Below are 27,856 nucleotides of genomic sequence, written 5' to 3'. Positions count from 1 at the left end.
GCTCATCCTTAACAAAATAACAATGAAGCCATTTAGAACCAAATAAAATTGCTGTAATCCTTCAAATAATAACATTCATTTTAGAGCTAAATTTAAAAAACCTATCTAAAAGTGAATTCTACCTTAATTGCATGCAATCAACAAATGGGCAAATATATGCTAAGCCACAATCAAACAACCCAAGGATAGACTTACAGCCTCGACAAGTTAATAATGCTCTCTGGAATAGGGTGTCAAAGTAGGAAGGTGGCTTATAACTAAATGTTCGGGATGCTGAGAAATCACATCATGAATGAAACTAAAGAAAAGTTTTATTTGTGCAAGTGTATAATTGGATCCCTACCAATATGGAGGCCAACTAAAACACAATTGGTGGTACAATTCTAATTACTGCATCTGAACTCTGTTTTGACATAATTCTGTGTGTAGTTCACAGGCTGAAAGACACCACACACAAAATGCATAACGTTCTGATTTCCTATTATCCATCATGCCTCATTCAGGTAAAAAAGTTAAGCTGGGGAAGAAACCAAATCAGAAGAGCCAGTTCTTTTCTACGTTAAGTAGTATAAAGTTAAGACAGATGTCTACCAGGTTTTTTAATGCAGGCTGAGTGATAAGCATAGGATAGTCTGGAAGACTGACCCGACGTTGGGAATGATACACTGCCAGTGTGTTAAAATGCTGGACAGGATATATATACATATATACATATATATACTTTCACACAATAACCTCTAAACTGCTCCCTTTTCTTAGTGAGGTTAACACACCCCAAACTGGGGCTTGGAATCCATACTATGCTTACTAAACAGAGGAGAATACGTTTGTCCCAGCAGGGACTAAGCTACTACTCATCTCTCTCTGACTCTAAGCCAATTCATCTTACTTTCCGAGTCTAAGGCTACAAGCCCTTTTGCAAATTTCTATGTTGCTTATACTTGAATCCATTATTATTTTATGGAAATCATCAAGTGTCTTTGCAACTATTCATGTAAAAAACATTGTTAACTTGACTATCCATCAATTAGGAATAAATTAATTGCTGTGTTTTCATATAACAGAACGCCATGCTTTTAAAAAACACATTTATATTCAAATTTGACATAGAAACTGTGTATAACCTTTAACTTTGCATATTGTAAAAGGTGTAACCCTTCGTCCATTGAAAAGTGTTTTCACAGAAGGAGATCAAGACTTCACAACCAATTGTCAACAGTGCTAATCTCTAGTTGGGGGATTGCGAATGCCATTTTCTTTCTTCTTGTTTATCTGTATTTTCTAACTTTTTACCAAAAAATATAAATCACTCTCACAGTTAGAAAAATAAACCCAAGAAGTCTTTTTAAACACTCAGTGCGTGCACTCTGCCTTTTTTCTCTCCTGTTTTTATACCTATGATATCATAGAAGGCTTATACATGTTTATCTTTGAATCTATCCTGAAAGACAGAAGTCTAAACATATCAGAGAAAATAAATGATGCCTTTGGAAACCCTTAATTTGCACATCCCATGGAAATCCCTGCTGCGGTGTTTTCCTTTCACTCCATCTCCTGCCCAGAGACGTGAAGCCATAAATCACATCTGCTAACGAGGCGGTGCCCAGAGGCCCCCGTGTCACCTGTATTTGCTGGGGACTCTGATGGGGCCATCACTAACGTCCTCACAGGGGGGACACTGATGATTCTTTCATGACTCTTTTCCTGATGAGACAGTCACTTTTAAGATTTCTGAGTGTTCTCAAGAGGTCAAAGTCCTCTCCCCTGGTAGTCTGTGCTAGAGAAATTATCTCCGTTTGGACAAAAATAAAGACCTTCAGAGAAAAAGGGAAAATGAGAAAGGGGGAAGAACAGAGAACTCTTTCTTGGACATACTGAAAATGGTTTACACATTTTCCACATAATTTTTACCCCTTTGGAGAATGACAAATCCTACAAGACTTTATGTTGACTTCTTGAGTAAGTCTAAACATATAAGACAGTTAATACGTTAAAAGCAAAACTTTTGTGCAAAATTGTATTATCAGTAATAAACATGTGTGACAATGAATTAGCTGACACAGCCAACTGTGTGACTTAAGAGCATAGGCCCTGATATTGTTCAGATAGAACATAAAATGCTGTCTCTTCCATTCCTAGCTGAGACCACAGACAAGATGATATAATTTTTGTGAGGCCTTTATTTCCTTATTTATAAAACTAAATACGATCCTGAAAAGGATAAACAAATTAAGAGACTTTAATTTCTGACTTCAATGTAATAAAGTGCTTATATGGTTCAATCTCTCTGAAGGTCCCCTACATATAAAACCATGCTTGCTAACGCTGTCAAAAGGCCCTGGCACTATGTTTCATGCCTATAATCTCAGCACTTTGGGAGGAGGATGCAGGAGGATCACTTAAGCCCAGGAGTTTGAGAGCAGCCTGGGCAACATAGCAAGCCCCTAGCTCTACAAAATTTTTTTTTTAAATTAACCAGGCATAGTGGCACGCTAGTCCCACCTATTTGAGAGGCTGATGCAGGAGGATCGCTTGAACCCAGAAGGTCAAGGCTACAGTGAGCTGTGTTTGTGTTCATGGCACTGCACTCCAGACAGGGCAACAGAGCAAGACTGTCTCAAAAAAAAAAAAAAGCCCTAGATGCGGTTGGATGTACAGATCTGGAGCTGAAGTGAGGGGACACGCTGGAGAAGCAGATGGTGGAAGTTGGCTTCTCAACCCTGACTGCTCATCAGAATCAACAGATAACGAAGGAAAAGAGAGGTGCCATCGGGAGTTTGTAGAATTTCTAGAGTTTTGATCTTATTGCTCTGAGGAAGGGCCTGGGAATCAGACTCTTTTTCTTTCCACAAACCTTTCATTTAAAATAACAAAACTTCTGCTCAAAAGATTCATTTTTTTGTCATCAACATTTCATTCAAATGAGTGAACTTTCATTCAAACATTTCAGTTTTTTAATTCAACAAACATTTCATTTAAATGGATGAATTCTTTTATTCATTTATTTATATTTTACTGAGGTAAAAATCACGTAAGATAAAATCGACCATTTTCAACTTAGTGGAATTTTGCATGGTCACAACGTTGTGCAGTTATCCCCTGTAGCCTGTTCCAAAACACTTCATCGTCCTCAAAAGGAAATCCCATACGCACCAAGCAGTCACGTGCCATTCTTCCTCCTCCCAGCCCCTGGCAACCAGTAGCTTGCTTCCTTGGCTCTGTGGATTTGCCTATTCTGACTATATCACAGGAATGGCATCATATGTGGTCTTTTGTGACTGGCTTCTTTCACTCAGCCTGTTTTCAAGGTACATCCAATCAGCCTGTTTTCAAGGTACATCCACATTGTAGCACATCACTACTTCATTTTTTATGACTCAGTAATATTCCACTGCATGGATTCCCACGTGGGTTGTTTCCAGTATGGGGCTACTGCAGGCAGTGCTGCTATGAACATTATGAACGTGCACATACAAGTATTGTCTGAGTGCCTGTTTTTAATTCTTTTGGGTGTACACCTACCTAAGAGTGGAATTTCTGGGTCATATGGTATTTTCCAGATTTAGCTTTTTGAGGAAAATATGTTTTTAAAAAGTTCTCAGCTGAGTGCAGTGTGGCTCACGCCAGTAATCCCAGCACTTCATGAGACCAAGGTGGGCAGATCACGAGGTCAAGAGATCGAGACCATCCTGGCCAACATGGTGAAACTCCGTCTCTACTAAAAATACAAAAATTAGTTGGACTTAGTGGGGCACGCCTGTAGTCCCAGTTTTTCGGGAGGCCGAGGCAGGAGAATTGCTTGAACCTGGAAGGCAGAGGTTGCAGTGAGCTGAGATCGTGCCACTGCACTCCAGCCTGGCGACAGAGCAATACTCTGTCTCAAAAACAAACAAACAAACAAACAAAAGTTCTCCAGATGATTCCATGTGAAGCTGGTGTGAGAAGTCACTAATGTATAAGATGAACGAGGCCATCCCACACATCAGATGGAAGGCACATGGGGAGATGCAGAGTGGGAACATCATAGGACCAGAGGTAAAACCTTGGGAAAACAACATTTCACAGGCAGCCAGAAAGCCCATAAAGGAGACAGATAACTAAGGAGAAGAGAAAGGTGCCACTGAAGAAAAAGAGAACCCCTCAAGGGAAGAACCCTCAACACCAGATGCTGAAAGGATCTGAAAATCTAGAACAAAAGGGAGTCTGCTGCGTGTGGCCAGATGGAGCCCCGGCTATGCGTTCTTCACTAAGGGCTGGTTTCAAGGAATTGGGATGTATGTGAGATGCAAAGGAATAGAGGCAAATACAATAACACAGTCTCTTATTCATTACTTGCACTTATACGCCAAAGACCATGTCTCCTTCTCTTTATTCATCCATGACACTAGAAATTTGCAATGTAAATGTCACAATACTTGCAAGCCCACAATAGAAACCTTGGACTGGACCAGTTTGCACTTCAACAAATTACATGGCAACATCCCTGCCAGACACAAACTAAATTGTACTGGAGCACTGACTATACATGACCTCTCTAGGATTTTAACCATATGGAAAATATTTGGGTACAGAAATGCATAATTAGGAAATTGTTTGATTCTAATTTCAGCAACATATTTAACAAATTCTTGCATTTCCCTCTTGTTGCCACCTAAAATACTGTTTTAGTTTAAAGGTATTTATTTCTATACAACTTTACCAATCTCTGAATCAATATTGATAAGAACATGCTTCATGACTTCATAGGCCAGTTATTTTCTGAAAAAAAATTATTTTTCCATTATTAGAGAAACAGGTATTCTCACAACTATATTTTGAAGATGAAAAGTGAAAATTAAGGTCAAATTTATGTTTGAAGCCACATATTGAATTTAGCTTAAGTTTAAAATTTCCATGACTAGTAAGTACATCTGAAGTGTACAAGTACTTTTTTCTTTTATTTTTAAGTACATGTTGATTTTTTTAAAACCTTAAGTATGAGATCAGCCAGGAAATGTCTCCAAGAGCAAGAAAATGATGCACTATCCTAAATTCCCTTTTTCAATTAATGCTTCCATTTTGTAGACTGTAGCAGTATTTAATTTGAAATTTCCTCTTTCTGTGCCAATTCCAGTTTGAACTCCCCTGAGAAGTCTTCAAGCATACAGCCTATGAGACACACAAAGCACTGTGAAGCAGTCACAGCGAGAAGGGGAAAAAGGTATGGGGGTGTGTGTGTGCGCGTGTGTGTGTGCGCGCGCGTGTGTGCATTCGTGCACGTGTGTGTGTATTTTAGTATCAAGCACCTGGCAAGAAAAGAGCATGTTCCTGTAAACCGTTACAGGCATTCCTGGCTCTCCCCTGAGAATCCAACGGACTCATTTTGATTTCCCTCTTAAAAACTTACAAGGTTTTAGCATGTTTGCATTGGGTTACAGTTTACCAGACTTTTCCACATTGTTACTTGTTTTTGTCCACCAGCAAGTCAGGGGGACGACCCCTTGATCAACAGGGCAGTGACAGCAGAAGCGGCTGACTCACCGTGACTCACGGCTCTGAGGTAGAGTAGTAACAACCTCCAGTGTGGAGCAATTCATATGATTAGGTACCCACCTACTCAGCAGCCTTACAATGAAGAAACAAAGGGAAATTTATGAATAAAAGTATTTCCCCACCATTCTTTCCATCCTTCCTTCCATTTGCATAGCCCTAATCTAAACTGCTCAAATATATTCCAGGAAAGCAAGCACAGGATCAGTACTCTAAAAAGAAAGCTCATTAGCTATGACACCAAAAGCACAAAGGAGAAAGATAGAGAAATTGGACTTAGTCAAAATAATTTTGCTGCAAGTAATACCATCAGGAAAGTGAAAAGGTAACCGAACGGGGCAAAAACTGCAAATCACCCATCTGATGAAGTAGCTAAAGAACCCTGATACCTCAATAATAAAAAGATAATCCAACTTAAAAATGGGCAAAGGATTTGAATAGACATTTCTCCAAAGAAGATATACAAATGGCCAATAAACACATGAAAAAACGATCAACATCATTAATCAACAGAAAAATTCAAACCCAAACTCCAATGCAATACAACTTCACATCCACGAGACTAACTAATCAAAAAGACAGCTAGTGACAAGTGTTAGCATGGATATAGAGGAACCGGAACAATCGCATATAGACAGTGGGAACAGAAAGGGTGCAGCCACTTTGGAAAACCATCTCATAGTTCCTCAAAAGGTTAAACACGGAGTTACTGCGTGACTCAGCAACTCCACTCCTAGGTACATACCCAGGGGAATCGAAAACCCATATCCAAACAGAAGCTTGCACATAATCTTCACAGTAGCATTACACATAACAGTCAAAAAGTGTGAAAAACCCAAATTCTCATACACTGAGAAATGGATAAACATGTGGTACATCTAAACAACGGAATATTACTCAGCCATGGAAAGAACGAAGTACTGACACATGCAACAACAGGGATGGAGAGAAGTCAGAAAAAGAACATCTCTTTTATGGCTCCATTCATGTGAAAATGTCCCAAACAGGCTAATTCGAGAGCCAAGTGAAGTAGATGATTGGTTGTTTGGGGTGGGGGTGAAGGAGTGGAGGAAGATGGGATTAACTGATAATGGATACAGGAGTTTCCTTATGGGGTGATGAAAATGTTCTAAAATTGGTTGTGATGATGGTTACATAACTTTGTGAATATACTCAAAGCCAATGAATTGCTTTACAACAGGTGAACTGTAAGGTATGTGAATTGTATCACAATCAAGCTGTTTGAGGAAAAGAGGAGGAGGCCATCCTGAAACCCAGAAGCAGTGTATTTCCCTTTCAGGTGCTCTGGCCATTGCTCCCTGCACCAGGTCCCTGACAGCTGCACCAGGCTTCCTGACTTAAAGGTACAACAGACTCATCATTCATTGTTTCAAACACATTTGAATTTGTCCTTATCCCTATGGTCCCTGAATATCCTGTGACCACAGGCATAAAAGTGACGTGCCTTTCCACTACTGATGCTCCACTTGCCAGCCCCTCCAGCTCTCTGTGACCACTCATCTTTCTAGGGGTTTATTGTCCTTAGAATTCTGACTTTTTTTTTTTTTTTTTTTTTTTCAGACGGAGTCTGGCTCTGTCGCCCAGGCTGGAGTGCAGTGGCGCGATCTCGGCTCACTGCAAGCTCCGCCTCCCGGGTTCACGCCATTCTCCTGCCTCAGCCTCCCGAGTAGCTGGGACTACAGGCACCGCCACCACGCCCGGTAATTTTTTTGTATTTTTAGTAGAGACGGGGTTTCACCATGTTCGCCAGGATGGTCTCGATCTCCTGACCTTGTGATCCGCCCACCTCGGCCTCCCAAAGTGCTGGGATTACAGGCGTGAGCCACCGCGCCCGGCCGACTTTTATATTTCTATCAGAACTAGACCTCCATGTAGTCAGCAGTCAATGGAATGTAACAATACCCCACCACTGCCAATGGGGGGGAAAAAAAAAAAAAAAAAAAACTTCCCAGACTCCATGAAGAACTTACAAAGATTTCTGGTTAGATCTTACCACAAAAATTGCTATCACATGAACCTGACCAAACGCCTCCTCAACTGAAAAGAAATACCCCAACAAACGTCAGAAAGGAAGCATCAAAGTCCCATAAGTCTTGGAAGTTGAGCTCAGACATGTGCAGTAAGTGGGACCCCAGTAATTTCTCAAAGGGGCTTGAGCCAGTGTTTTTCCAATTTATCCCCCATGGTGAATGTGACTGGAAGCCCTGGTCCTTACTCTTTTTATCTTCTCAGAAGACAATAAACAAAACCGAAATGTAAAAGCCACTAACTGCCTCTGCAAAATCTGTGCACCAACAGTTAAAAATAAATTCGTACTTTTGTTTTGGCTTTTTTAGATATGAAACTTTAAACCTAGAATTCCCATGCATCCCTTTCTTTCATATAAACACAGGATACAGACACAGCAGAGCGTGAACTGTGCACAGCCTGCATGTTCCTACCTGCAGCATATGACCGCTTTGCACGAGAGTGCCAAATCCAGGAAACTCCTCCGGACTTCGAAGGAGAGCGCGTACTTCAGGGTGTGGCCATCGATGATGAGGGCCACATCATTTTCCTTCCCCAGCAAATTCCCAAGGTCAGTGCAGTGCTGAGTAATGGCTGCCCTTGTGGCCTGAAACAAGAGTACAGGGGAAAATCACATTTTTTGTGTGTTTAATACCAAAAACAAAATAGAACTTAAAATTAAACTTCTTGAAATGAGAACACGCCGATTCTGATATAAATATATTAACAGTTCAGCTTTGTGCATTTACACATTAAAATTTCATTGGAATGCCCTCTGGGTCTGTTTTATGGGTGCAAACATCTTCACAGTGAGATCTGTTTGAAATTTACAATAATCCACTTCTTACACGACATACACATTATTCTTGGTGCCCCTAGAATAGAAAACTCCATATAAACAAATGTGCTTTTTGGGGAAAGATAGCATTATTGGAACTTGAATGGCAAACACTAACATTTCTCAGTTTGCACAAGATAATCTTTAAAGCATCCAAAAGATATCAAGGGATATAAAAATATGACAAAACATTAAATTTGAATCCTGCTGAGATCTTCGGATTAAACCATTCTTTCCATGCATCGCCAGCGGAAGAAATAAGCTGATCATTTGTCCCATGTTATAGAAAGTATCTAATCAAGTTAAACTGCCGACACCTGCCAAAACATTACTACCAGTCTTAAAAGCATCTTGGTGTAATGTCCATTATCACATGGAATTAAAACACAGAAACATTTTTTAGATTAAAAAAAAAAATGGGCTGGGCACGGTGGTTCATGCCTGTAATCCAAGCATTTTGGGAGGCCGAGACAGGAGTTTGAGCCCAGGAGTTCAAGACCAGCTTCGGCAACATAGAGAAACCCCATCTCTATAAAAAAAATTAAAAAATTATCCAGGCATGGTGGTGCACGTCTGCTGCATGTCTGCTGCATGTCTATAGTCCCGGCTGAGGTAGGAGGATAGCTTGATCCTGGAAGGTGGAGGCTGTAGTAAACCCTGATCATACCACTCCAGACTAGACAACACAGTGAGACTCTGTTTCTTTAAAAAAAAAAAAAAAAAGATGTTGTTTTCACAGTGAATTTATGACTATGAATAGGATATCTCACTCAAATATAAAAATGTAATTTTGGGCTCATAAAAAATATAGTTTAAGTTAATCGGGAAACACAGAATTCTGCTGAAATTATTCTGTCTGGAAGATGACTATTAATTAACATTCATATGCAATTTATTACATGATAACGTAATTTGCAATCTTAAAGAAATATGTTCAATGAACAAGAATCCTTCTACCTCTAGTAATATTGAGGATCAGCTACTATTAAAAAGTGAGAAACAGGTTCCAAAAAACTGTCTTATTGTTTAGTGTTTATTCTCAATAAGTGACTTTTGACAATTTCATAAAGATATATTTAAGAAAGATGTGGTCTAGAGCCCTGCACTGTGGTCAGATGGCCTGGGTTCTAGTCCAAGCTCTCTACTTGTTACCTCTGTGACCTTCAGCAAGATACTTAGCCTCTTTAAATTGCCATTTTCTCATGCGTAAAAGGGAGCTAAAAACACTTCATAGCACTTTTCTTATGAACGAAAACTAATCAACATAAATCATTTAACACGGAGCATGGCATACAGGAAACACTCAGTAAAGCCCATTCTTCCTCCTGTTACTATTTATTCATCAAGAATTTCCCCTATCTGGGCCAGGTGAAGTGGCTCACGCCTACAATCCCAGCACTTTGGGAGGCCAAGGCAAGTGGATCACTTGATTGAGGTCAAGAATTCAAGACCAGCGTGGCCAACATGACGAAAACCCATCTGTACTAAAAATACAAAAATTAGCTGGGGGTCGTGGCGCGCACCTGTAATCCCAGCTACTCAAGAGGCTGAGGCAAGAGAACTGATTGAACCTGGGAGGTGGAGGTTGCAGTGAGCTGAGATTGCAACACTGCATTCCAGCCTGGGTGACAGAGTGAGGCTCCGTCTCAAAAAAACAAAACAAAAAACAAAAACAAAAAGAAATTCCCCTATCAAGGAAAATACACTTCTACTTCAGGCAGTGAATACATGCCATCATTAGCATGTATTTATGCATGTATTAGATAGGCCAAAAGCAAGGCCTCTTGCACCAGTTAGCCAACTTGTGAATGCATAGGAAAAGTTCTTGAAGGAAATTAAAAGAGCTACTCCAGTGAACACACAAATGATAAGAAAGCAAAACAGCCTTATTGCTGATATGGAGAAAGTGGTCTGGAACCACAACATTCCCTTAAGCCAAAGCCTAATCCAGAGCAAGGCCCTAACTCTTTTCAACTCTACGAAGGCTGAGAGAGGTGAGGAAGTTGTGTTAAGTCTGTAGCTTAACAGAGATTGGTTTACGAAGTTTAAAAAAGGAGCTGTCTCTATAACATAAAAGTGCAGGGTGAGGCAGTAAGTGCTGATGTAGAAGCTGCAGCAAGTTCGCCAGAAGGTCTAGCTAAGATAATTGATGAAGGTGGCTTCACTAAATAACAGATTTTCAATGCAGATGAAACAGCCTTCTATTGGAAGAAGATGCCATCTAGGATTTTCATAGCTAGAGAGGAGAAGTCAATCCCAAGCTTTAAAGTGTCAAAGGATAGGCTGACTCTTGTTAGAGGCTAATGAAGTTGGTGACTTGAAGTTGAAGCCAATGCTCACTTACCATTCTGAAAATTTATGCTAAATCAATTCTTAGAAATGGAAAAACAAAGCCTGGCTAACACTACATCTGTTTATAGAATGGTTTACTGAATATTAAGCCCACTGTTAAGACCTACTGCTCAGAATAAGACTCCTTTCAAAACATTACTGCTCAGTCACAACGCACTGGGCCACCCAAAGCTCTGATGGAGACATGTTGATGAATGAATGTCATTTTCATGCATGCTTATCTAACATACCTTCTGCAGCCCATGGATGAAGGAGTCATTTAGAGTTTAAGTCTTATTATTTAAGAAACACATTTCATAAGGTTATGGCTACCATAGATAGTAATTCCTCTGATGGGTCTGGGCAAAGTAAATTGAAAACCTTTCAGCAAAGATTCACCATTTTAGATGTCATTAAGAACACCTACGATCTATGGGAGGAGGTCAAAAGATCAACATGAACAGGAGTTTGGAAGAAGTTGATTTCAATCCTCATGCGTAACTTTGACAAGTTTGAGACTTCAGTGGAGGAAGTAACTGAAGATGCGGTAGAAACAACGGGAGAACTAGAATTAGCGGTGGAGTCTGAAGATGCGACAATGTGCTGCAACCTCATGATCAAACTTGAATAAACGAGGAGTTGCTTCTCATGGACGAACAAAGAAAGTGGTTTCTTGAGGTGGAATCTATTCCTGGTGAACACGCTGTGAACATTCTTGAAATGACAACAAAGGATTTAGAATATTACATAAACTTAGTTGATAAAGCAGCAGCAGTGTTTGGAATAATTGATTCCAGTTTTCAAGGAAGTTCTATGGTGGATAAACGCTATCAAACAGCATCATATGCCACGGATAAATCCTTTGTGAAAGGTAGAGTCAAAAGATTCAGCAAACTTTATTGTTGTCTGATTTTGAGAAATTGCCAAAACCACCCCAACCTTCAGCAACCACCACCTTGATCAGCCAGCAACCATCAACGTCATGGCAAGACCCTCCACCAGCAAAAGATTATGACTTGCTGAACGCTTAGGTGATCGCTAGCATATTTTTGCAAAAAGTATTTTTAAATTAAGGCATACACATTGGGTTTTTTAAAGACATAATGCTATTGCACAGTTAATAGACTACAGTACAGTGTAAACATAACTTTTATATGCACTGGAAACCCCCCCCCCCCCAAAAAAAAGATAGTGTGACTTGCTTTACTGTAGTATTTGCTTTATTGCTATGGACTGGTACCAAATCTGCAGTATCTCTGAGGTATGCCTACAATAGACAAATCATTAACAGAATAATGTTCTATGCATAAAAGTTAAATGGACTTTCATTAAAAACAAAGAAGCCAGGCATGGTGGCTCATGCCTGTAATCCCAGCACTTTTGCCGAAGAGGGTGGATCACCTGAGGCCAGGAGTTCAAGACCAGCCTGGGCAACAGAGTGAGACTCTGTCACTACAAAAAAAAAAAAAGGGACATAAAGGCACAAAATTGGCCAGGCATGATGGTGCAAGCCTGTAGTCCCAGCTACTCAAAAGGGTGAGGGGCAAAGATCGTTTGAGCCCAGGAATTGGTGGCTGTGCTGAGCTATGATCATGCCACTGCAGTCCAGCAACAGCCTGTCTCTAAAATAAAGAAAACTTTGTACTTTTTATTGTCAATTAGCTTTGTAATTCTGAATCTCAAACAAGCATCCTGAAAACATCTATGCCTTCCTAATCTAAAACAACAGCCTGCCCTTTAGAATTTGGGTAGAGAGCAAAAAATTATCCTGACTTGGGAAAATGCCAGCTTGACAGCCTGGGTGTGTTCACCAGGAAATTCAGGTAAGTGTGGGAAATTCTAGAGGGCGTGCCTGCTGGGGGTCAATGAATGAAGGACAGAAAAACCGCCTGAGAAGCACGTCACCAAAGAGATGAGACAAGGTACACAGATTTGGCCCAGGGAGAGCAGCCAGGTGCTACAGTAGAGGCCCAGTCTCGTTCAGTGCCTTTTAGACCCATGGGCCTCCCCACTGGACTTATGCCTGGATCCAAGGAGGGAAAGAGTGACGAACAGAAATCTCTGAAATGTGGAGACCACTGCCTGTGGCTTTTTGTAAGAGGGCACAGCATAAATGGAGACACTGATGGTCACCGTAGGCAGGGTGCTTTCTCTACTTAGGGTTATTTCTGCAGCACACATGAGGACAGACTGGATGCCAACACATGGTTGTTCTTCCTCGGCAGGAGGAGGAGAGGGACTAGCCTGGCCAATGTGGTAAAACCCGGTCTCTACTAAAAATACAAAAAATACAAAAAAACTAGATGTGTGTGGTGGTGCGTGCCTGTAATCCCAGCCACTTGGGAGGCTGAGGCAGGAGAATCACTTGAACCCAGGAGGTGGAGGTTGCAGTGAGCCAAGATTGTGCCACTGCTTTCCAACTGGGCAACAGAGCAAGACTCCATCTCCAAACAACAACAACAAAAACCCCAAAATTAGAAAAGTGTGGTGGCACACCTTTGTATTTCCAACTACTCGGGAGGCTGAGGTGGGAGAATCACTTGAACCTGGAAGGCAGAGGTTGCAGTGAGCCAAGATCATGCCACTGCACTCCAACCTGTATTTTGTGACAGACAAAATAAATAAAATAAAAATAAATAAATAAACATAAACAAAAGAGAGAGAGCGAGGCAGATCTGATGGACGTCTCTTTCTCTGACCTTCTTGTGGGCTATTCAGCCTTCCTGGTACATTTTGAGTTACATTTTGCTTGAAAATGACTGGTTCTCAATCCTACTTACCCTGCCATTCTCTTCTCTCCCTGCCCTTCATCTGCTCAGACACACTCCTTGGCCTCTGGGATTGAAATTTTTTTCCTACCACTAAGAGCTCTCCAGGTCCATCTAACGCCATCCTTGACGTGTCTCCAGCCTCCGCTTTGAGTTTAATTCCTGCACTTTCCATGCCCACTCGGCAATAATCTTTGATCAAACCCAGACGAGCTGGGTTCACCACACACATGTGGTGGAATATAGGTCCCTTCTGTGCAGTTCTCAAGCGAGCCAATCGAAGGTATTACTATCACAAACAGTTCCTTATTCTCAAATGGACTATGATTCAAGAGTCTATTTGTAAGGTAGTTATTGGGCACTTAGAATCCATTTTCCCAGAGGAACGATGTTACAAATTATGGTCGGATCCCAGGGCCTGTTAATGCCTGTTTAGTCCAGTTGCTAAAATTTATACTACAGTCTCTTATTTTAATAAAAAGCCAATTACTGAAAGTTACAATGGACTTAGCTGTTATAAGGGGCATAGAAAGTCGGGGCTGGAGGTTTCATACCAGGAAAGATTAAAAAATATTCCAAAATCCTTAGATAGAATTTGCTTTTAGGTGTTAATGTTAAACTGTCTATTTCTAGCTTTTGGTGCATGTTCTACCATTGTATTTCCCTTCACAATTAAACACACACACAATTTAATGTCGAAAGTGAGTGACTGTTACTGACAACTGTTCCCTACCTTTTTCCCCAGTTTTGTCCTCCCGTGAACCTCACATTTCTTAGCAAGGTCAGTATTGCCTTTGCATTCCCAGCTTATAAATTAAAATTATGTTATCACCACAGACAGTACCACCTTCCAGTCTCAGGAGATGTCATGCCTCTGCTGATTCATAGAGGATCCTCAGAGGTTCATCTGGTGAACCCTGAAAGTGGAAGTGCAGCCCTGCTCAACCTAGGGGTACATAGGATCCAAAAGGTGGTTCCACTGTTAATCACTTTGGATTTAATAAACAAGCCAGGACAGATGAAAATTTCTAGACCCTAGATGCATTTCTACCAATTTGCAGATGGCACGAGTCTTGCTTCAAAACTGAATGGTTCCAGCACCACTGAAATCTGCACAGGCAGGAGCCCTCTTCCTCCGTCAGCTCTGCAGGGCCGTGACGGATTTCCTCGACGCCATGGAGCAGCAGCTGCTGCAGCCCTCACTTTGATGTCCTGCAAATTCCAGTGGGCTCAGAGCTGACCATGCCCAAAGCAGATGGTTCAAGTTTCATTAGCGGCACTTCAACCACACCATGCTTAGCCTTCGAGTTCCAGGGCAGACTCCTTCTCCTCAATTAATTGGGCTATTGAGTATCTAATGATAATGCTCTTTCTTTATCCCACACATTCAATGCTTTTTCTTCCCCTCCATGAATCTTTTTCCTGTCCCCTGACGACCATCACCTGTGTCTTTTCTCACCATCGCCTTCCCCCATTCTTCAGATCATTCCCTGCCCAGCCTCCCACACCCAGTGCAGCTGCAGTCACCATTTTCCTGCCACTTTCATGTTCTTTTTACTATCACGTTCATTTCCAACATAATCACACCTCTTTCTTGACAGCACTAATACTCTCAATGCTTTTGTATTTATAGAACTTAAAGAGTGTAAATGGTAAAATTCAAAGCACAAATATAGCAAATCCACTCTGGGCTAACAAAAGCTGCCAAGGCTGAAGCCGAAGTAATTACATAAGGCCTCCACTCTGGCAGCTGCTGGTGGCAGGTAAAGCTTGTACCTTTTTGCTCTGAATATTGCTTTGTTCCAATCTAGGAATATCCCTAAATTTAAAGTCCATAAGTAGACAAGAGAAATTTCTGTTAAACGTATAACATTTCAAGGACTACCTATAACACCAATAATTCAAAGGAAGACAGGATGATATCTCACAGGCATTAAGCAACCATTTTCAAGAGATGTTTGGCTTCTCACCTGCAAGCACCCAGGTGCCAGTCTGGTACTCTCAGGTTATCTTTTCTCACTTACCCCATGACACGTTTCTCTACACTGGCCACCCCACCCTCCCACAAAATGTTTCTATTTCCAAAAAAAAAAAAAAAAAACTCTTATCCTTCTCACAATAAGCGAACCCAATTTATTGAATTCATACTAGCATGCAAGCCTCTACAGAAATACTCTTCTGTTAATCAGCTTTATTAAGATACAACTGACATACAGTAAAGCTGACCTATTTTAAGCGCACGATTCAACAAGTTTTGCCAAAGGTACACAGAGTCAGGTAACCCTGGCCACAATCAAGATACGGAACCCTTTCATCATCGCCGAAGTTCCCTCCTTCCATGCTGCACACAAGTCCCTTCCCGCACCCCAGGCCCTGCTGACCTTTCGTCTACCTCTTTTCACTCCAGTTTGGCCTCTTCTAGAATGTTACATAAACAGAATCATAGTTTGCAGTCTTTTCTGTGTGGCCTATTCACTTAGCCTGATGCTTTCAGATTCATCCAATATTAATGCACATGTCAATAGTTTATTCTTTCTGCTGCCAAGCAGTATTCCAATGTATGGACACAGCACAACATGTTTTGGTGTTCACCCATTATTCGACATTTGGATTGTTTCCACTTGGAGGATATTATGAATAATTCTTCTATGAATCTATGTGATTAGTCTCTGTGCAGACTTATGTTTATATTTCTCTTGGGTAGAAACCCAGGACTGGAGTTACCCAGTCATACCACACATATAGACACACACAGAGCAAGTGCATATTTAACCTCCCAGAAACTATAAGGCTGTTTTCCAAAGTGCCTGAGTCACTGTGGGTTCCCAGGTGAGCTCACAGGTGAGCCCTGCCACTAGTCCATGCTCACCAACACCTGCAAGCTGAGTCTCCTTAACTTTAGCCTTCCAGTGGGTGCGTAGTATTAGATTTAGTAGTTTTAATTTGCATTTCCCAAATAACCAATGGTGTGTTGAAGACCTTTTAAATGCTTAATGAATGAACCGAATTTCTGTTTGCTGAGATTTCAAGACACATACAGTGGGATGATTCAAGAACACCAGGGACAGCCGGGCACGGTGGCTCACACCTGTAATCCCAGCACTTTGGGAGGCTGAGGCCGGTGGATCATGAGGTCAAGAAATGGAGACCATCCTGGCTAACACAGTGAAACCCCGTCTCTACTAAAAAAAAAAACAAAACAAAACATAAAATTAGCCGGACATGGTGGTGGGAGCCTTTAGTCCCAGCTAGGCAGGAGGCTGAGGCAGAAGAATGGCAAGAACCCAGGAGGCGGAGCTTGCAGTGAGCGGAGATCACGCCACTGCACTCCAGCCTGGGCAACAGAGCGAGACTCCATCTTAAAAAAAAAAAAAAAAACACCAGGGACATACTGTATGCATGGGCTTGCCTTGTCTAAGAAGCTCTCTTGCAGGGTAGCTAAGATACACTAATTATAGTTTCTTTCTTTAAAAAAAAAAAATCACAAATTTCTGAAAAACCCACATTTTCCTGATAAAGCATCCCAGGCAGTGTTAGAGGACAGATTCAGGAAGTGAGATGAATAAGAGAAAACTGGCCATGTGGTTAATGATCAAGTATCATTTATAAGAAAGAGACTATTTATGTAGTTGGCCTCCAGAGCCTAGAAAGTTTGAACACTATTAATTACTACTATTTACTGAAAGAAAATTTGACTAACAGTGTGACAGGGTTCAAATCATTCAGGTAAAAAAAAAAAAAAAAAAAAAACTCTGAAGATATTTACTGTTTTCATTTCTTAAAAGATATTAAATAGCAACCCTTAATACGCTTATTTTTTTCCCCCAAACTAAATTTTTTATTTTAATACCAGGAATCCTCTTATATGCTAAATAAATCATTGAATAGCTCTGTACAGTAATCTCTTAAAAATAATGCATATGTTTTAAGAAGCATTTACTACTTGACTGTGGATCCTTTTTGTAGTTTTTAAAACATGGAATTCGCCTTAAAATAGATGGTTTTTTTCTACAAGAAAATTATTTCAAAGTGTGATCTTCCTCCAAGAATGTGAAATCAGCACTTGCAAGCCACCACTCAGCTATGTATAAAATGACCTCCATAATCCCACGGAACAGTTGCTTGTCACACCATTTGCCCAGAGTGGATCTCTGGAAGTCACTGTATACTTCAGGGACACAATGAATCACTGCCACATTTAATATCATCACTCTAACTAGGAATAGTTTTACTATGAACATAACAACCTTCGCTTAATTAATTGCCCGACCTTTGGGGATTAACATTTTCAACTTTAACATATTAATGATACGGCCGTTCCGCTTACTATTTCTAAAGTCTCCTTGATAATTGGGAAAATTATCAAGTGCCCAAACAGAGCACAATGGGGATTACATTTACAAACTAAAAATGAAACTACTAGATAAATTATTTTCTAGACAACTTAAGTTTACAAAGAGCGTTTTTAATAACTATGTGATTAAGTGTATCAGGTAAATTTTACTAAAGGAAGATAAAGCGTTATTAATGTCATTAAGATCTTTATTTGGCTAACAGTGACAAATGTTGATATATGTTCCATCAACATAAGCAGCACATAAGTGGTGCAGTCGTTACAATTCTTGAACTCATTATCTGCTTTAAGATAAAACCAGTTTCTTAAAAGACATGCTAAAACTTTTAAAGCAAACCTCACAGATGCTGTATAAGAAAATGAACATGTTAATCTCAACTTAATTAACTTCCTGACTCCTGGAGATTTAAACTTAGAACTTCAATATTTTGAAGACACAGTCACCACACTTACTGTGTCCAAGGTCTCTTTGACTCTTAGCTAATATAATGTGCCCAGGCTGTATTTAGTCTTGTGCAAACAGCAAATGAAAACAGTGACAAATTTCTGAAAGAGAAACAGTGAAGGGAGATCATTTAAAAATATTCTAAGTGCATGTGTGGCAGCTGCAGGCTGTGCAAACTGGCAGGGAAGATCATAGCCACGGGACGAAAATGGGAGCACAGGCTCACATTTGGAACCTGCCGAAGCGAAGGTGCCAGACAGAAAGGGCTGAAACTGGGCTGTCCCCCACAGGCTCCCAGGCTGCGGGTGAGCCCACAGGGCATGGTTCTGGGAAGCCCTGCCAGCAGGACCTCCTCGGTGCTCCCTGAATCATCAGGCGCTGGGGAGTACAGAGAGAGTTCAGGAGAGAAAAGAACAGCTGTCTACAAATCCTCTGCTATATCAGGAAAGTCTCTCATGCTCACATGGGACACTGTTACCACATTTAAAACTGGAAATACTTTCTACATGAGAGTCTCCAGTTGGTAATGGCAGTGGCACACTCTAGGATACATAAACTTTAAAAAATCCGTAAGTGAAAAAATTAAGCAAAAAATGTAGGAAACATCTCATTTCCGCTGGTGGCCTCAGCACTGAAGAGAGAGTGAGGAAGCAGTCTCACCTTCTCCCTGACACACGCCTGGCCAAAGACTCCTGGCCGTGCAGAAGCCATAACCAACCAGGGTGGGTGAGGGTGGGCTTTGGGGTAGGCCGGGCTCTCCTCACCATTCTTTATCCTACACAGACTGGCAAGTAGTGAAGATCATGGAGATAGATGTTAACACTCAAATACAGAGCAAGAAACAAAATCCTGTGATTAACTCTTAGGCAGGAAGGGCCTATAATGTGCACAGGATCCTAGAGACCCAAGAGTTTCAGAATGAAACAGCGACACAACAGCACAAAACAGCCAGAGATCCCCGCATGTCTGGCTGTTGGCGCAGGGAGTATCCCAGGCCTGTAAAGTGTGGGGAGCCACAGGCTCGAGTCAGGAAGGTGCTGGAGGGTGGGGACTCTGGCAGGCTGGGAGGAAGCACTTGGACTTCATCCAAGAGTCTACAGGGAGCTTGTGAAGGTTTGTATGGATAGAAATAGCACACTTGAATTTTTATTTGTAGATCACCCACCAACAGTATGGAAGATGGATTGGAACAAGGACCCAGGTCAGTTAAAGAGGTTTAGGATGCTGGGAGCCTAACCTCTGCCTATGGTATCACCCCTGCCTGCGATAACAGACAAAACCAAGAAGTGTATTTACTGAAAAGAATCAACAGTGCTCGGTGAACGGTGAGGGGACCAGAAAGGAAATGGGGATAATAGGTGTGTGGTCAGCAGAAAAAGGAGCCAATCCCTAAGAAAGCAACAAGCAAAGAACTGGGGAGGGGTGGGGATCAAGCGACGGCAGATCAGAAGTCGCTGAGTATCAATGCCATGGAGGGAGAGCTGGCTCTTTGGTTTAAGAGCCGCCTACTGCTCCCTGGGATTGCGATGGGAAGGCCTCCTGGGATGGTGGGGGATCAGGAAGCCTCTCTAGGCCCTGGAATACCCAGAACTGCTCTCTAGGGACACTGCTGTGCCTGGAGACAGCCTGATGAGAGTCACTTCCACTGCTATGACCCCGTTAGCGTCTATACATTTCAAATGAGCATCTGGCAGCTGTCACTTGCTCTTTGTGGATCACATAAGCTTTCGATCAATGTTGGCTAAAGAATGGAAAAAGAGATCACCTGGGTCGTCTCCTTACCACTCCCACCGGGTGAAAAAAGCAAACAAACAAATCACCTAGCAAACTGCAGGTGCTGAAGAAACGCTTGCCACCTCTTGTTTGGGGACTATCTGCTGCCTCCTGAACTCCTGACCCTGGCCGAGCACTCCGCTCATGGCCGCTGTGGGCCATGCGCTGTCCTCTGCTCCACGACTCCCTTCGGCACTGGGGCAGTGACAAGGGCCTTCTGATAACATTTTGGAAAGTATTTGAGACTTTAGCTTGGTTGGCCATTCATACAGTCAATAAGCAGTCATGAAACATTGACTATAGGAACACAGCTGTGCACAAAACTTCAAAGGCCGAGCTCTCAATGGGCTTACACATTAGTGAGGGGACAGACACTACACCAATAAAAACAGAACACGGTGTCATGAGCTGTCGAGAGCCATGGATGAAAACCAAGCAGGGTTTGGGAAGCAGGAGCCCATCAGAATCCTGGGCACTCAGGGCCGCGGTCAAGACTGAGACTTACCTGGGAACGGAAGTAGAACAGTTTGTACTTCAGTGCACGAAATGTCCTGACAGTGAATTTGAGTGACCAGGAAATACAATCAGTAGGTTGACAAGAGGTTAATTGTTCATCCCATTAAAAAAATATATTTTTAAGCCAAAATTTAAAAGCCAAGAGCTTCCACAAGAAAACTCTGTTATCTCGCTTCTCTTGAAACATTACAGTGTCTGGGAGTTCCGGGCCCATGTTCCCACTGAACTTGTTACCCCTGAGAAATAAACATACACGCTCTTGGCCAGGTGCCTCCCAGTCTCTACTGCCTCCCTGATACTGGGATACTGAGTGTCACTGTCATTTAGCATGTACTGCTTGTTTTTTCCTCTGGACCCACCTCGCCATTAAAAGTGGGAATCAAGACGACCAGGGCGGCTGTAAGTTTCTGGTTTGGAGACAGGGGTCTCCTTGGAGCACTCCCTCATGTTCCTGCCCCACAGGCCCGTTCTGCAAACGCTCCTTATGAGCCCTATTCTCTGTGATTTCCAACAGGACAGAACTCATCTCAAACAGGAGTCCGATCAGGCATCCCAAATATAGCATGCCCCAAACTGAGTTCCTGGCCCCCTCCCTCCCATGCCCGCACGCCCCCCGCATGGAATAGTTATGGACCACCACCCAGAGAAACACAGCAGTGAACACTTCTATCTCTTTCAGTCTAGGACAGCTCCATGCTTCCAGGTACTCACACCAAGAATATCAGAATCATTCTTCTTCCTTTCTGTCATGCCCCATATATTCCATCTATCACCAAATAATGCTGCCTGTGCCTCTGAAATGCATCTAGGCCCTGACCATATCTCACCAGGCCACTGCTGGGGTCACCCTCCCTCACCTGGACCATCTGAGCAGCCTTCTGAACTGTCCCTGAGCCTCCACCCAGCAGAGAAACCCTGTTACCATGGAAGGCAGGTCCTGCCACTGCATTCAAAGTCCTCCCAAGCTTCTGGTCTCCATCTGAATAAGAGCCAAGTGCCTTCTGATGGCTGGCGAGGCCCAGCACCCCTCTGACCTCGTCTCATGCCAGAGCCCCCACCAACTTTCTGTTTTTCTTCTAATAGGCTGACCTGCTGCTCCCTTGCATCCATCCCCCCAGATTTCCATGCGGCTCACCCCACTTCAATGTGGCTTCTTAGGGAGGCCCTCCTGAGCGCCCCCATTTAAAATCACACTTCCCCATGCAAACTCCTTATTTCCCTTTCCTCCTCCATTTCCCTCAGGGCACGTACCATGTTCCATCTTCTACGTCTTTCACTGACACATTTTGCTCACCGTCCACCCTCCCCACTAGAGAATCAGCTGCAGGGGCCAGGGATTTCCCGGCCGATTCTTTCACGATTGTATCTCCAGGGCCGAGGGCGCAGCCTGGCCTGCAGGGTATATTCAAATCTTTACTGAATGAAAGAATGACAGAAAAAAGGTAAAGATGGGAAACAGGGAGTCCAGTTCAGAGACTATGCCATCACTCACATATCTAATCGGCCTGGAGGAGGGAGCAGCAGGACTGAAGTCTTTATAGAAGCAAAGGGGACTGGGCTTGGTAACTGAGTGTGAGGCCCAGGCAGGGACTGTGTCTAAGGCTGTCACCTCCAACTACAGCTTCTCAGCCTTCATGGAGATGGAGGCGGCCAGAGGGTGACAGGATAGGAGGGGTTGGGGAGGAGCCACAGGCAGGAGGAGTCAATTTTTAAGCAGATTAAATGAGTTGATTAATATATATATTAATACATTCTTCGCAGGTATAATTCTAAGCCTAATAAACTCTTCCAAGACAACTTTCGAGGTTTAAATTATTTCTAAATGTAATAAGCCCAAGACTCAAAAGAGCTCAAATTCACTCAAGTATATATGCTACATGTTACACTCCAGCCTCCAGAAAAAAAGAAAAGTTACAAACACCAGGAATACGTGGGAGACGATGACTTGCAGAAGACCAGTGTCCCCAGTGCTTGAAACTATGTGGAGAACAAAAAAAAGAGAAGTGGCTCTGTTTTCCAGACTTACATTTAATAGGTTCTAAATCCAGCACAGATTTGACCTTTGCTTTAAATAGATTTTCTTGGAGAGGAGGGAAGAAAACACTGATTCATCCGAGACTCCTGAACGACCTACTGTTCACATTACTTGGAATAAAGTCTGCTTTAAATCAGAATTCTTGAGACACAGAAATAAATATACCAAGAGGTTTCTAATTTTGTGCTTTCACCAACTGATTATTTTCATTCACAACAGTGGACGAACTCGATACGGTCTTTCCAGAAGAAGGCCATGGCGGCCGAGCAGAGCACACAGCAGAATCAATCAGATCAATGCAAGCAGGCTCCGACTTCAGCTTGTCTTGAGATCAACACTTCCAATTGAAAAAATAAGAGAAGTATGTGAAATGGAGATGACTATTCAGGGCTTTCCAAGGCCTGAGTTAATTCAGCAACATTTGAGGAATAAAGGAAATGCAGGAGCAAAACTATTTCCAGTAAGACTGAAAAAGGTTAAACCAGAATCATTCACTATTAAGACTGTTCACACAGTAAACTTGAAACATACAAACTTCCCACTCTGTTAAGCGCAATCAATAAGATCCATGTCACACACTCAAGGGCTAACTAGCTGGTTAATAATATTATCCTGGACGGAAGCCTTGTTATTATAGCTTATTCGTTAGCAATTTTGCTTCCTCTCAAACCTTTTAAGCATCTCATTGTTCACTTTATATCACAGTTATAAGACAACTGGAGAAACAAACAAAAATAGAAATCTGCTTTACTATTTGATTCTCTTTAAGGAAGAAATATGAAAATGTACTTTGTGTTTGTGTACCATGCAAATAAATGACCCAAAGGCACCGCACAGGTAAAAAAGATATGCCAGGACATTAGGAGTAGTGAGGACTGTGGAAAACTGGCAAGTGCCTGCCCCCACCTAATGATGTTCACGGTGCTGTCCAAACAAAACACCACTGCAGGCTCAACTTGGCCTTCTTGACCATCAATTTGCCACAAAATCAAGAATGACTAAAAATTCATAATTTTTTTTAAAAAAAGGAAATGATGGTTTGGATAGCATTTTGTTGTTGTTGTTGTTGAAACTGAACAACACTTGAAGAGGCTTTCACAAGGCCACCATTTGTAATTCCACATGGCTCCTACCTCCCCCTACTGGTTAGAGGAAAGCAAGGGCAACCCGGCACTTCAGTTGAGATGAGAATTCATTCCTGCCAACTATCATTTCAGAACTCAAATGACAAGAATAAAATACAAATGTGTAGACTGAAACCCACATAAGTATCAGTCCACACACATAAAACTACACACAAGATCTAGTAGAATTATATGACTCTACTACGAAATCACACATTTTGAGAAACTTACATGTCTAGAACACTAACAAGCAAGAGGACCAACAGCAGCCCACACGGACAGTGGTGATGCAGAACTGCATACAAATTGCTCACTACAGTCTCAACCACAACCTCACCTTGGATGTTGCAGCTGCTACAGGCTTCATGTCTAAGGGCAATGTGCGAACGTGAGGCCCCTCCTTCCAAGTTGTTTCCTGGTCTATTTCATCCTATACACCATTACTAAAATAACCTCAAACTGTAATATCAGCAAGTCACTTTTCTGTTTATGATCTTTCACTACGTATATCTTATCAAATGCAATACTTAGAGATCCAATTAATGCTTACTTTCTGGGTTTGTTTTATGTTTTACCTTATTAGAGCTTTCAACCTTTTACGGTAAATGACCGCAGAATCTCCCCGATTGCATGAAGAATTTTTTTCCTGAAAACCCAAAGCAAGCCTATCAGGTGTAAAAGCAAGCCATAAATGTATGTGAAACTAGCCAGAAGGGAACGGGCTTATACTGCAGGCCAACCGTGAGCTCCAGCCCCTGTGAGAGCACTACCTCATCGTCCTAAAAGTAATCTACCCACCTGGCGGCAGGCGGGGTGGGGAGTTCAGGCGACGCTTGAATGTTGTTGTAAACCAATACACACATGTGAATCCTCAGGGTAGGCCTAGCAGTACCATAACTTTGGGGAAAGACATCCTGCAGCTGAGAACCAGGTTCAACATTCTTGGGGCCGTAACTCAATCGGCCAGCCTGCAGAAACTCAGCAAATAACGGCTTTCTCGAGAAAGCGAGCAGAGAAGCCTTCCAGAGAGTCAGTGGTGTGCCCCGTCAAGAGAAAATAACTCGTAATAAAGAAGGTGGGGAAAATTACTCTTGTATGAGCTTTAAGAGTCTTCATGACAGATGAGGAGAACTGTGGCCAATTAAAGCAGCACACCAACTAAGAAAACAACTGCCGGGGAGCATGCCAGCCTGCTCCAGCCTCTCAGGCTGAAGGTGACTGAAGTCCCAGACTCAGACTCAGGGGAAGGATTTTACGCCTGATTATCATCTCTCAAAACTATAAGGTGTTTGCAGAGGAGGGGGAGGCAGGATCTGATTTCAGGGAAACCCACAATAAGAGTGGAAGGTCGAGAAGATGGGCCATGGCAATGGAGTGCAGCTAACAGATACCAGTATCTTCACGAAAGCTGCATGGCACTTTTTACTACAAAAAAAAGTCTAAATTACAGAGAATGGTGATTACGTTTGTTGTTTATTTATTTATTTTTTTAATTTTGCTTTTTCTTCCGCTATAGTTACGCACAGAAATGGATACACAGTAATTTTGTTTCTATCTGACACATTTTGGTGCTTCAGTCAAGGACACAGTGCTCTCAGCCTGGGTTCTAGTCCAACGCTGTCACCCGATGGGGGCCCATCACTCTGACAGTTACAGGGCAAACCAAACCACATCCAAGGCAGCCAGTCCGAGGTCTTCCTTTGTTCTCAACTATTTTCAAGGATAGATAAGAATGGAACAAACCACTGAGGGTCGTTTCCCAGCCCCAACAACATCTAAGATGATCACTTTCACGCATCTTTGGCACATAAATCATTTGGAGGTGTTTTCAAAGAGTTGTCTGTTTTGTCTTGGTAGAGAGAGGGAGCTAAAAAGAGAAAAATTAAATACTCATCTCTAAGAAGAAGGAAACACACCTGTCCACAAGTTCAGACTATCTCTATTTCTCTTTTCCACCAGGAGCCATTTCTTCTTGTTGTGGGAGCAGCCATTCCTGTAATCTGCCTGGAGGCATCTCGGACCGGCTCCCTGCCTGCACGTTTCCCTGCCTGGACTGAACAAGAGGTACCACGCCCTAACCCTGCAGCATCAGGACTGGAGAGTACACACAGCATGTGCCATCATCCGGAATTATACACCTGCCAACCCCTGAAGAGTGTGGAAAAATTAAAGTAAACACTAAGTGAGGGGTACGTAAACATTTACTTTTACACTCAATGTGGGAAAAATCTTCTAAAATGTTAGCATTAATCCCAAAATCGTTTTCCAATGCAGGAGAAGCTCCAGGCTAACAATTAAAGACACCCATTTTCATCATACCCAAACTGGACATGGGAGGCGGAAAGATAATCAAACAGGCTGGGTATCTGGACACTCCCTACATCCTCAATATTGTCAAGTCTGTTTCCTTGGACACAAATTTTTCTTTACTTTCTTTTTTCTAATCAGTTCCCCAACCCCTTCAAAGACTTTTCTCCAGAAAGCCATTCTAGAATTTCTAGTTTTCCTAGAGGATCTTGCAAAAGGAATAAGTCACTTCAATTCCAATTGTTTCCCTCCCTTCAGAAAAATATACTGAGTTATATTGTTTGAATGAGTTGTCTGCAATTAGAATTCTTTTGGGCAGGGAGTGGGAAGCACCTTGACCCAATTCAACCTGAAGTCTTCCATGCTATTTAAATATACAGTGTCCCTTTTATAATATCTCTAAAATAAACCAAGTACCCACACCGAGTACAACCTAAACCCAAATGCCAGGAACTGACAGGCCTGGGCCGCTGAGATAATACAAACATGGTTGTAGAGAGCACCTTGGTGGCCATGGCAAAAGCCCCTCACTTTGCTTTCAAAGAGACTGGGGTACAAGGAGCCTTAGGATGACATGAGCAGTTAGCTATGAAGGCTACAGAACACTCCAGAACATTCACCTTCCATTTTCTTCACTCTGTCTCTCCGTGTTGTTCTCCAAATTTTCAGCATTGCATCCATGGTTCCTACCAGCCTGGTCTCCCTGATCTTCGTTTCCGCTTCCCTTGAGCCATGGTGTCAGTTTCCCAGGGCTGCCACAACCAAGCACCACGAACTGGGTGGCTTAAAACAACAGAAAAGTACTCTCTCCTAGCTCCTGGGGCTAGAAATCTGAATTCAAGGTAGCCACAATCCCCCTGAAACCCGTAGGGAGGATCTCTTCCTAGCCTCTTCCCCACTTCTGGTGACGGGCTGCCAATTCCTTAGTACACAGCTGCAGCTAACTTCCATCTCGGCCTCCATCATCTCATGGTGATCCCCCTATGTGTGTGCATTTCTTCCCTCTTCTTAGAAGAACATCAATCATTGCATGAAAGCCTCAACCTATGAACTCATCTTAACTAATCTGCCATGATTCTATTTCCAAATCAGGTCACATTCTAAGGTACTGAGCAGGGAGGTTTAGGACTTAACAACTCAATGTATCTTTTCAAGAATGCAATACATCCCACAAAAGCCACACAATTAGCACAGTCACACCCGAGAACCTAGAGCATGAAATTTCTCTCCTGTTCAATTTCTGCCCCCACTTTAATTCCACCTGTCTTGTTTGAAAAAGTGTTTTGTCCTATAAGCCACTGTGAATCACTCTAGACCAGTATTCCTCGGTTTAACCCACCTCTCCAACCACCTTGAACTTCATGAAGACTGATGCTGTCCTAATCCCCTGGACCTCCTATTTTTCCTAATCCACAATCAACAATCTATGTTCTCAACTCAATCTATAGAACATCAAAGGAGAAAGACACTGACAATGTCAACTGGTCTCTTCATGTCACTAACCTGGAATGGGCCCAGGGTGGTATCCTTCACCCAGGCCTCTCCAGATCATCCTTAACAATGACCACCTTTGTTTCAGAGCACTGATTCATGATTTCAAAATAACATTGAAATCCTGACTGTGTGCTAGTAGGCATTTAGCTTATGTTCAGGTGTCTATGGTATACAAGATTAATAGAATCCCTAAGCTCCAAGAATTGAAAGTATGTGAAAAATATGAACACAAACACATAGTGCTAACAGCCATAAGTGTCATGGCCACCATACAAGCGGTAAGAAAACTACGCTCACCTTGAGGAAGACCTAAC

General features: G+C 42.2%; 1 protein-coding gene across 5 annotated transcripts in view; it reads right to left on the bottom strand.

Moving 5' to 3' along the window:
- The window catches only part of ATP8A2 (ATPase phospholipid transporting 8A2), a 651,919-nt gene that overhangs the window by 313,096 nt on the left and 310,967 nt on the right, over positions 1–27,856 (bottom strand). For all 5 annotated transcript variants that reach the window (XM_045376972.2, XM_045376974.2, XM_065533079.2 and 2 more), the window contains one exon: positions 7,992–8,164. In XM_045376972.2, coding sequence (XP_045232907.2) covers positions 7,992–8,164 — 173 coding nt within the window. The remainder of the gene's footprint in view (positions 1–7,991; positions 8,165–27,856) is intronic.

The sequence above is a fragment of the Macaca fascicularis genome, chromosome 17 (assembly GCF_037993035.2).
Source record: "Macaca fascicularis isolate 582-1 chromosome 17, T2T-MFA8v1.1".
Classification (NCBI taxonomy): Eukaryota; Metazoa; Chordata; class Mammalia; order Primates; family Cercopithecidae; genus Macaca; species Macaca fascicularis.
Note: the sequence above shows the minus strand (reverse complement) of the source record. Positions and strands in the feature narration are given on the sequence as shown.